The 12,059-nt window shown below is 44.3% G+C and overlaps 3 protein-coding genes across 5 annotated transcripts in view; 1 reads left to right on the top strand and 2 right to left on the bottom strand.

Annotated features, from left to right (window-relative positions):
- Positions 1-12,059, bottom strand: part of LOC142341527 (eukaryotic translation initiation factor 4E-1A-like) — a 544,656-nt gene that overhangs the window by 279,422 nt on the left and 253,175 nt on the right. The gene's annotated exons all lie outside the window — the stretch shown is intronic.
- LOC142341529 (persulfide dioxygenase ETHE1, mitochondrial-like) overlaps positions 1-12,059 on the bottom strand; it is a 520,203-nt gene that overhangs the window by 254,971 nt on the left and 253,173 nt on the right. The window lies entirely within an intron of this gene.
- Positions 1-12,059, top strand: part of LOC142340823 (uncharacterized) — a 232,662-nt gene that overhangs the window by 212,671 nt on the left and 7,932 nt on the right. For both annotated transcript variants that reach the window (XM_075391555.1, XM_075391554.1), the window contains one exon: positions 11,558-11,681. In XM_075391555.1, coding sequence (XP_075247670.1) covers positions 11,558-11,681 — 124 coding nt within the window. The remainder of the gene's footprint in view (positions 1-11,557; positions 11,682-12,059) is intronic.

Genomic DNA, 12,059 nt, shown 5'->3' with positions numbered 1-12,059 from the left:
CTTTTCTTATTTTCTCTCATACAATGTAATATATTATAAAATGCAAATGTTATGCACAGTCTTGATTGTAATGTATAACGATGTATTACATTTGATAGATGTTAGGTAACACATTTTCAGCTTGCTTTTAGTTCGGTTCACTTTAACTTCGACTTTATTTAGGTTCATCAAGCAAGTTATGTAAACCAAAGCAGAATTGTTTTAGCACTGCTGGACGCGTCATTGGTCTTCTTGGGTAAAAGTTTTAAGTCCTTTCAAGTGCTTTCTAGATTAAGAAATAATGATTAATTTGATCAATGACGTGTATTTTTTTAACTGCTCAGAGAATCGAAACCTGATAAACCTTTATAAGACATGCGCGATCTTGATATCTGTTGAAAAACTTGAAACATCATCCAGGGAACTTGAAATGCCAACATTGCGTGGTAAATTTTTATAAGATCTTTGTAGAATTTTAACAAGATAAACCCAAAACGTTCTGACAGCTCCTAACAAAATCTTTACAAGTTTTCATAACATTTTTTTCATCATTTCTGAACGCTGCTCGATGTTGTAGGATTGAATAATAGACGCAATTTGGGACTGAATAATTGCTGCATAGCCTCAAATGCTTATAACAAAAGAAATATATCTGAGTCAAGCGCTTTTAACAAAAGAAAAATATCTGTTTTAAGGGAAGAAAGAAAAGAATGTAAATTCAGTCTATTAGTATTACATGCAAGCGGCGGTAATAAGTCGAGTCTAAATAAGTATAAACACTACAAATGGAAGTTTAGAGTAAAAGTTCAGGGTCATGCCCACTCTCGTAACGTTACCCCCACTAGTATTCCCAGGCGTAGTCCCACCGCTGGCGCTCCCCCCACTCGTCGTAGTAGAAGTCGTCTCCGGCCTCCGTCTAGGCGACCTCGACCGCGATCTTCTGACACTCCTCTTGGTTGCTTGCGGCCGCTGGACCGGGGGGACCGTAAACTGGGTGATTCGGCGGTTTTGCTCCGCTGAAGAGGCGACAGTCTCCACTGTGTTTGTCGATGGGGCTGTCGTCGCGCTACTTACTGGGGTTTCCGAGTCTCCGGAGCTGGAGCTTGATAATGATAAATTGTGAGCTTTTCGAGCTGTTTAAGGCATATGGAAAAGTAGGATAAAAGGAGGACTCTGAAGAATTCAAAATCAGTTGTTTCGCACTTTTTGGAGCTTCAACAACGGACTTGGCCCTCTCTCCAGCTACCCTCTCCAAAAGACTTCAATTCAGCCTTCTAGCTGCAACTCTTTTTTTCTTCCTAGTCCAGTAGCCAACAGCAGAAGTGAGGTTGCACCCTTGCAGAGGAGAAGCACAGGAACCTGGGAGAATACCAGAAGAGCATGAGGCTCAGCAGAAGAACCTGCTCCCTAGAACGTGTTTGAGCGCGCGATAGGCAATCTTACAGTGGTGTTCCCAGAGAGGCAAGCTACTGTTAGGAAGAAGAAACCGAGTTTCAGCTTCAGATGGCACAACCGGGAGCTGAAGCGGGAGGAGGTGGCGGCGCTGCAGTGGCTCCAGCGGTAGGAGGCCCCCAAGCCCAAGTACCCAGCAAGTTCCCGTCGAAGTTCTCCAACTCTTTCGAACGTTGGGCGAGATACTTCCATGCTGTCTGTCAAGCGAATGGGTGGAATGACGCTCAGTCAAGAGGAATTCTGCCAACCTGCTTGAGTGGTCATTCAATTGACGAGTACTACATACTCCCGGCGTAGTTCCTGTTACACGAAGCAGGACACCCAGCACTAACACTCCAGATTCATCTTAATGAGTTGAGGAACAAGATCGGAAACTACTCAAACCTTAGGGCGGCCAGGGCAGAGTTCAAGAGTCTGCAACAAAGAGAGTCTGAGAAGATTTTGGACTTCTACCGACGAGTGAGGAAAGTTGGTGAATCGGCCAATGCGGCTCTAGCGGCAGATGCAAGGGACTTGGCTGCGAAAGAGACCGTGATAGAAGGATTGGTGGACCCAGACGTGAGGGGCACCTACTGCGGGAGGAACCCGCAACGCTGAATGCAGCATACCAGAGAGCACTAAATCTAGAAGCAGTTACCAAGGTTGAAGCTCAGAGGTGCCGCCGCCGTGGTGTTGGTGTACGATATGTGGACGTTGAGGGCACAAACTTGGGAAACAGTACTGCTCTAGATTCGATCCAATCTTCGCTTGTGCAGTCCCCTAAGATGCAGGAGGAAATGATGCAGGACAAGAAGAATGGTTTCCAGGCAATGAAACCTCAGCAACCAGAAAGGAGCGAAAGGGCAACGCAAGACATTGAGTGCTATGCGTGCCATGAGAAAGGGCACTATTCTCGAAACTGCCCAAATAAGAAGGAACATTTAAACGAGGATCGGCCGGGGTGAGAACATAATCCACCCAGGACTGCTCCGGCCAATAATGTGTCACCCGTTTTCGTCCTAAAACGACCCGGATCCTCGAAAGCAACGTCAGTGGGAGGAAGTAGCGGCCCATCGATACTAGTGAATGCCGATATTGGTGGAGCTGAAAGAAGAGCTGTAGTGGACACCGGCAGTGGGGTAAACCTCATGTCCAAGGAGATAGCAGAACAGTACCCCGTGCCACTACAGCAGTATGACGGGACAGTGTACCATGCGGAGGGCAAGCAGCTCCGACTCCTGGGTAAAAAGACCTTGCCAGATTGCATGGGCGGCAAGTTTGTGTGCGATGCAGACTATTTGGTAGCCCCGATGCTGCCAGTGGACATCATTCTTGGCACAGCTTTCCTTGAGCCCAATCGATGTTCGATCGACTTCCACAAGAGTCAATTTTCACCGGTAATACTGAATCGAGTGCTGTGGCATTTGACTCTGTATTCAAGACCGAAGTGATTGCCAACGCTATCGATCACGGGCCAGGTGAGATGAGCGGCTTCGAAGGGGGATTTTTGATAGCCAGATGCCTAAACGAAATAGAAATAGCACCCCACGGGAGACTATTTGTGGAGATCGAGATCTCGGAGAGCGGGGTAAACATGTCTCAAGGAAACTTTCTGGTCTCGGAAATGAACTGACCCAAGAAGTCATTACTGGCTATTTCTGCAATTTACTCATGTGATGTCGGGGACCAAGGCAAAACAGTCATTGAAAACCATGCAGAAACACGTTTGAAGATCGAAACGGGTGCCCTAATCGCCAAAGTTAGGAAAACTGCATGGCCAAAGAACCGAGAGGAGCTAGAAGACACTAACAGGCTCTTCGAGCAATTTTACGAATTCTAGAGTCCCACCCCCAATCGGTTAGCGTACGAAAACCGTGATTAAGTTTCTGAACATCGCCGCATAATGCCAATGGTGAAACTGATGCCCATTTCGCCCGAAACAGAGAAAAAATTAGTAGAAAATGACAACGCACTTAGACTCCGTTTCAAATTATTCGGAAAACGATCAGGGGCAGTTTGTCATTGGGACAAGGGGTTTAATACATGTTATTACATTAACCCTTGGTTTCAGCAGGGAGAGAAAGTACTGTACACAGATCATTGGTGCTTGTTTTCAAACCTTCGAACCAATGCCGAACGATACCACACAATGGAGCTCAGAATTGATGAGAAGGACCTTAAGCACTTTGGATTAAACATGGAGATCGTATACGATTTCATCAACAGAAGATTTCATCAACGGAGGCACTCCTTGCGAACGCAAAAGGGGCCAACATCCAACAGAAAAACGTAGTGGAGCAGATTGTCTACAATTTTAGAGCCAATTTTGCAAAAGATGACAATGAGTTGGGTCTGACCAACCTAATTGAGCAGAACAATGACACCAGCGACAGCGCTCCAATCAAGCTACCGGCTTACAAGACCACCCCGGCTAAGCTGGCAGATATTAAGAAACAAGTGCAGCAGATGCTCGATTTGGACATCATCCAACCGTCAAAAAGCGATTGGAGTGCTCCAGTAGTCTTAGTGGGAAAGAAGGATGGCACTTCACGTTTCTGTGTAGGTTTCCGCAAACTCAACGCGATCACCAAAAAGGACGCATTTCCATTGCCATTAATTCATCAGATCTTGGATTGCTTGGAAGGAGCCCAATTTTACAGCTCCTTAGACCTAGCAGCGGGCTACTGGCAAGTACCAATCACTGAGAGTGCTAGTCCGAAAACAGTCTTCTCAACGCCAGATGGGTTTCACTATGAGTACAAGCGGCTACCCTTCGGACTGTGCAATGCGCCTGCAATTTTCCAGCGCCTCATGAATCAATTGTTCGAAAAAGAGTTGTATGATTTGTGACCATCTTTCTTGATGATGTCCTCATCTACAGCCAGAACCTTGAAGAGCACCTACAACACCTCAAAAGTGTCATGGAGAGACTAGCGTCAGCCGGATTGAAACTGAAGCCCTCGAATTGCAAGCTCATTCAAACAGCAGTGTCTTACCTTGGATATCACATTGCAGCGGATGGAATATGGCCAGATGAGGGGAAACTGAACGCCCTAACGGCCTGAACCCACTAATACAAGGGAGGTACGGTCATTTGTTGGCTTTTGTAGCTACTACAGACGATTTGTTAAAGACTTTGCGGGTATGGCGAAGCCCCTACATGAGCTTAGAAAATCTAAAGAACAGACTCATCGAAGCACCATTTTTGAGCCATCCAATTTACGACCGACCTTTTGTTTTCGACACTGACGCTAGTAACAAAAGCATTGCGGCTGTTCTGTCGAATCTAGACTGCAATATGTAGAATCCAATTGCTTTCGCTAGTCGCGTGCTGACTCGAACAGAAGTAAACTACAGAACAACGAAAAGGTAAGCGTTGGCGGTTGTTCAAGCAGTAAAGTGATTCCGCTCCAATTTGCTGGGTATCCCCTTTATACTTCGGACAGACCATGCAACTTTACGATGGCTCTTTCGTCATAATGCTGACGGAATAACATATAGAATGATCGAGGTGTTGCAAGAGTTTGACTTCCAAGTAGTTCACCGGCCTGGTGAGAAACATGGCAATGCAGACGCTATTTCTTGGCAAACAACAAGGGAACCTGAGTGGCAGGAGGGCGAGGAGGAGGCAACAACTGGATCTTGTCCGGAACCCATGAACTTGGAGACAGCAATATCTAAATTACCAGAACAAAAGGTTTTTCTTTTGTCGATAACGGAGCATTCGAAGAAAACTTGGCCCCAGTGGAACTCAAAGCTAGCAGTGATGAAGTCAGGGCAAAACATAGGGAAGACCCAGCTATTGCCACGATTCTGCAAAAAGCTACGCTACCTTTGAATGACAGACAGTAAAACTGCAGTACTTTTGGAGTAAACCCAATGACGAGGGAACAGGCTCAGAAGCTGGGACCTGAAGTCCTCGGGTTAAGGAATAATTGGGAGCAATTCAAGATGAAGGATGGTATACCCATACGAAAGTGGTATACCCCTGGCAAGGACGGCTATCAAGAACTTTTCGTTGTACCACAAGTTGCAAAGCGCAGCGTACTAGAACAACTGCACGACTCCAAGGTAACAGGGGGGCACTTTGCATTTCATAAGACACTCAATAGAACTCGACAACGGTTCCAATGGCCCATGATGAGAAGAAGCATTTGTAAATGGATCAAAAGTTGCAAACCATGTGCAGCGCGATCGATAGCTGGCAGAAATTTGAAAGCCAATTTGCAACCAATCACAGTGGGAGTACGGTTCGCGAAAGTGGCTGCCGACATCCGGGAACCAGTAACGCGTAACCGAGACACGGGAAACAAAAACATCTTGGTCATAACTAATTATTTTACGAAATACGCAATCACTGTCCATCTTCAACAATAACAGCGGCAGATGTGGCAACGGCATTCGTTGAGAAGTGGGTTTTGTGGTTTGGAGCCCCCGATTCGTTGCATGCAGACCAAGGAACCAGTTTCTGCAGCAAACTCATGATTGAAGTGTGCACCCTTCCAAACATAGAAAGATCCCGGACATATCCATATCACCCACAAGGAAATGGGCAAGTAGAGCGCCACAAAAGAGTTCTGGCAGATGTGATCAGCAAATACTGCTCAGAAAGTCCAAGGGAATGGGAGTCAATCCTCTTATACGTAGAGTTCGTTTACAACACAACTGTCCATAAGTCGACAGAAGAAACCCCTTTCTCGCTAGTGTTTGGAGATGAAGCCGTCTACCCGATTGACTTAATTTTCTCCAGGCCAACAGACACAGAACTTAAAGTACACGAGTACACTCAACTTTTTGACGAGAAGTTTCGGGAAGCCCACATCTGTGCTCGTGAGACCCTAGGCGCAGTACAACAAAGACAGAAGGATAAATTTTTCAAGAGAACATACGGAAAACCGTATCAGAAAGACGACAAGGTGTGGCTCCTTTCGCGTCAATTAGCAAAGTCAAAGAAGTTCTACCTATCATGGACTCGCCCATATACCGTTGTACGGAACATTAATGAAGTCAATTACCAAATTTGTTCCGAGAAGAACAAAAAGAAAAATCAGATTGTGCACTATAACAGACTGAAACCCTTCAACGCACGATCAGAAAATGATGAACCGCATCTGCGTCGATCCACGCGAATTGCAGAAAGACTAACAACTGAACGTTATGAAGCGGACCATTTGCCAAGTAACGACGATGAAGATGATGCATTGCTGCAGCGTAATCGGAGGATCCACAGGAGAGTTAGGGAGCCTGTATATGACATGTGCGACGACGATAACGTTGGTGGGGACATACATGATATTTTCGCTAAAACACCCCAATTTATGAGATCAGAAATCAATGACGATGAAGATCCAGCAACTAACGAAATTGAGCCCTAGCGGGAAGTAACAATTGATGAAACGGAAGAGCAATCGGTGATTGTTGCGGACGAAGCGAACAACATTGACGATGATGAACAGTTCCGATATCCGAGAAAAATACGACGACTAGTAGACAGAATGGGAATGTAAAACTTTTATGTTGCATGATAAATTATTATGATTACAATATCAATGCAGAAATAACGAATGCGAATATGATACTAATTTTATATAGTGTAATCAATCTACAGAGGAAAACAATTTAAAGGCATGAAGTAGTTTTATACAATGTGCTAGGACAAAGTAACCAACCAATCACAAACAGTACCAATCCTATTGGTTAGTTTTCAACTTGAATAACATAAATAGCGGGCCTTTGAATTTCAAAATCATTTTCTGGGTTACTTTGTCTTGGCTTTACTTCTTATCCTGCTCGATAAAACTTTGTGAGTGCTAAAATGCTGCGAAATCTTCTCATATACTGGCTGATTCTCCTCAAACCTGATGACTTCATTCAAGACGATTGGTTAGAATCGGGAGTGGTGTTCATCCCAGATACGACGGTGTTTGTGGCCTCTTCTTTCAAGACGATGAGATTGTTTGTAACTTTTCCAGAGCTCCCAAGCATCGACGTTACCCAACTACAGCTCGCATGATACAGCCTCGCGCAGGATGTGACTCAACAATGGGACGGAAACTACAAAGGACGCATTTGCTCTTCCACTGTTGTCACGGAGAGTTACGGAAACTTGACTGCTAGTGCTGTTTTTGAACTAGAAAACGAATATCAACGAATCCAACAGGATTATCAGCTATTCAAGGACCGGATGGCATTCTTTAGCAACCATTCTAATGTGGTACATGAGGAAACCAGGCAAAAGAGACAAGTCAACTTGCAATTGGCGGCAGGAGTGGCACTCATCCTGGGTTCGAAGCTGGAGGCAGTAGGCTGTAAACTCTTCTCTACATTCGGTTTATGCATATCAAAGGAAGCAAGGCACATAGAGAAACTGCATGAAGAAAACCAGAGAAACAAGTGGAACGTGAACTGGCTAAACACTCAAACGGGAGGTGCAGTCAAAATTCTGAGTGCTGAGGAGCTCGCTACGCGCACTCGTGTCGAGACTATCGGGAACAATACCGACAGAAACTTAGACTTGCTTGTCACCCAAATCAATGAGATGGGGAAAGAATGGGAACGTATGAGTGGTTGGGGGTGCAAGATAACCCAAGCGTATCGAGATGGGCTGAAAGTCAACTTGCATTTCAAGAATCTGCTAAGAATTATATCCGAACTACATGGGCAAGTTCTCTTTGCACGTGCCATTGTGATCAACCTGGGATATGTGCTAAGCGATGCCCTAGTTTCTCTAACCAAAGGACTCTTGCCGGCCAGCTTGATACCGCCACCACAAATAAGGGACATTGTGTCAAAGATTGAACAAACGGGATGGTTCCCTGCAATCAGCAAGAGCAAGATATCTGCATATTACGAATTCGAACTTTCAAAAAGCGCCAAAATAACATCCAAAGGACTCCATATTGAACTCGAAATCTCATTTCATTACACCTACGCAAGTCTATCGGACTGTGGCGGTTCCACAACCACTGAACAGCGGAAAGAATGCAACAGTTTACGATTTTCAGAAAGAGTCTCCCCACGGCAAGAATTCTTTGGGGAATTGGACAGATCTGAATTAGTCAAATCCCATGGCACTGACCGTCTTCGGTTCTTCAAAAATCCGTTTTCTCTAACAAGATCAGCGAAGAGCTCGTTTCTTAGCAGCCTGTTTTTTGACCAAAAGACAGACGCGATGAAATTGTGTCCACAAAAAATAATCCCGATGCCGGCCAACCGGTCAGCCTAATACCTGAAGCAGTCTATGTTTCTTCTTGAGTCGGAACACAACAATTATCATCTTCTTAACGTAACAATGGACACCCGAGCAGGCCAAATACTAGGCTGTAGAGTTTGCTTGGTGCAACCACCCTGCAATGGCGATCTAGAACTCCCTAGTGGTCGTCTTATCCTTCATCCGGAACCCGAGGTGTGCAGTTGACACTGTAAAGATAACAAACATTCAACTACCTGGGATCCTGCAGAAAGTGTTTGATCACGTGGAGAAACAGTTCACATTGGCGCCAGCCCCCGAAAGAGGTCATATGAAATCGGAGATCTTCAAAGCCGTCCAATTGACACTAAACCATCTATCGGACGAAAATGTTGATGCCGAAAAACTACTTCAATTGGCAGGACCCTTCAAACAGCATCAAAAGATGCGACGTCAGGTCTACAGCGAGAAACTTATGCAACACGGGATAGTTCCCTTCAACAGTTTTATACTCCTCACTATTCTGTTGGCAGTTGGTTCGGGAATTGCTTGTGGTCACTGGAAGCTGCTGGGAAGACTTCGGCTTCTTCTTCCGAATAAGTTTAAACAAGAGTCACTGGCATTAGAAAGAGTCATATTTACCAAAAGTAATGAGAAGGAAGAACTTGTAGTTGAACCGCCTGCAGGGAAGCTAGACTTCTACCCAAAGATCTAAACTTTTACAATGGCTCAATTTAAATTTGCTTGATTACTGCTATTCAGGACAATAGAAAGACTAGATGAGGGGTATGTAAGACTGAATAATAGCCGCAATTTAGGACTAAATAATTGTTGCATAGCCTCAAATGCTCATAACAAAAGAAATATACCTGAGTCAAGCGCTATTCGCTTGATTAAGGGAAGAAAAAAAAGAATGTAAATTCAGTCTATTAGCATTACATGCAAGTGGCCGTAATAAGTCGAGTCTAAATAAATATATACACTACAAAAAGAAGTTTAGGGAAACATTCCCGTAAAAGTTCAGGGTCATGCCCCCACTCGAAACGTTACCCCCACTAGTATTCCCAGGCGTAGTCCCACCGCTGGCACTCCGCCCACTCGTCGTAGTAGAAGTCGTGTCCGGCCACCGTCTAGGCGACCTCGACCGCAATCTTCTGACGCTCCTCTCGGTTGCTTGCGGCCGCTGGACCGGGGGGACGGTAAACTGGGTGATTCGGCGGTTTTGCCCCGCTGAAGAGGCGACAGTCTCCACTGTGTTTGTCGATGGGGCTGTCGTCGCGCTACTTACTGGGGTTTCCGAGTCTCCGGAGCTGGAGCTTGATGATGATAAATTGTGAGCTTTTCGAGCTGCCATTTTTTTGAATCAAACAAGTTCTGGTTTATAAGAGTGTTGAATAACGCTTGCTGTATTGGAGTGGACTAAAAAGATGGAAAGTTAGCAAGGAAGCGATGCTCAGGTGGTTGATTACACCGTAAAACAAATTATAATACCCTTTTTAATGAAGTACAAATTTCATACCCCTCATTTAGTATAGACACATATGTGCAATTTATTAAAAAGTACTTTACTTGAAATATAGGTATGTGATTCTGATTGAAATTTGTATGGATGAACAAAATAGGGAAGGATGATGAGGAGAGGGTTGGTAATTCCAAGTTCATGCTCCATGCGGTACGTATTACCGAAAGAAAAGAAGCAGAGTTCTAACGTCAATGTTTTTGATTGGCTAAACTCAAGGCATATGGAAAAGTAAGATAAAAGGAGGACTCTGAAGAATTCAAAATCAGTTGTTTTGGACTTTTTGGAGCTTCAACAACGGACTTGGCCCTCTCTCCAGCTACTCTCTCCAGAAGACTTCAATTCAATCTTCTAGCTGCAACTCTTTTCTTCTTCCTAGTCTATAAGCCAACAGCAGAAGTGAGGTTGCCCCCCTTGCAGAGGAGAAGCACAGGAACCCAGGAGAATACCAGAAGAGCGCGAAGCTCAGCAGAGGTACTTGCTCCCGAGAACGTGTTTTAGCACGCGATAGGCAATCTTACAGATTTATATTGTCCCCGAAAAAGAAAACAAAAATATCTTGTGAACTCAAAGTACAAAATGAGGGTAAAGGGATTCTATAGCAACTTTCAACCTGGAAAAGTTTTTACCAAGTATTCTTGTTTCTTATCAAGATGTATCAAGTATCGAATCACAGGGAATCAACTGACCTGTTTTCAACGACCAGATTGTTTTCTTTTTTAAAATTATGTTTAAGAAAGTCGTGATGAGAAATTAAAATGATGCAAACATTTTTAACAGCATCCACCTCATATCGTCCTCGACTACAATTGAAATTATCTAACTTTATAGAATTATTGTGAAAATGTGGATCCTGCTTACCAAAAAAGTTGCGCTGAATGCTGTGAACAATTTTTTGTAGAGATGCTTCGTATAGAGTTTATGCAAGAACTGTGGTACATTTAAGGGTAGCTCAGTGTAATAACCGCGTTTTTCTGCGTTGAAGTTTTTTCACAGGGGAAAGTCTCACAGGATGAAGTCCGCGACCCAAGACAGGTATTGGCCAGACCGGCTTGGGCCGCGGACAGGGGGGTCCGGTGCGACCGTCCACAATGGTCTGGAAAAAATTTGGGTCGCGCCTTCCGTCTGGCCAATGGCAATTTTAGTCTGTTCGGTCTGGCGAATACCCATATTTTGGTCTGTTCGGTCTGGCCGATACCCATATTTCGGTCTTATCCGTCTGGCCAATACCCAAATTCGTATAGAGTTTATGCAAGAACTGTGGTACATTTAAGGGTAGCTCAGTGTAATAACCGCGTTTTTCTGCGTTGAAATTTTTTCACAGGGCACAGTCTTCCATTAGTTCGACGTAAATCTCACCTTACAATTTTTGGAGCCGTTTTTACCACTGACATCTCAAACCGGGCCTTGAAAAAACGATTAATAGTTCTATCTTTTAGGGTAGTTGCATATGACACAAGCGCAGACTGCAGCCAATTCTCGATGATCTTTGAAGGCGTGGAAGAGTTTATGTATGCTAGGGTTACCCGTGTCAGTGGAAACGAGGCATTTAAGTGGGACCATGTATGAAATCTATATGTATATCAGATTCTGGCCAGGGCCGAGGTGTCCACCCCTAATGCACCGTTATTAAGCGAGATTAGGGTGTAAAGCGTTTTCCACTCTTAAATAACAGGGAAAAGAGTGTAAGAGTGTAATTTTAAGAAAATTACACTCTTCTTACACTCTTTACACTCTTCAATCCACTCTTTTTACACTCTTAAAAATTACACTCTTTCGTCCAATATTTAGTGGGGAAAAGAGTGAAAAGTGTAATTTTGAAGCGATTACACTCTTAGAAATACACCGCAACTTTGAAGATAATTATTGCACATAATTATGGCCCGGGCAATAATTATGTGCATCTACAACCACTTTTTTAATGTATTGCGACAATTAACG

This window comes from Convolutriloba macropyga, chromosome 6 (assembly GCF_964194025.1).
Source record: "Convolutriloba macropyga chromosome 6, txConMacr16.3, whole genome shotgun sequence".
In the NCBI taxonomy this organism is placed as follows: Eukaryota; Metazoa; Xenacoelomorpha; order Acoela; family Convolutidae; genus Convolutriloba; species Convolutriloba macropyga.
This window is presented reverse-complemented; position numbering and strand designations above follow the sequence as displayed.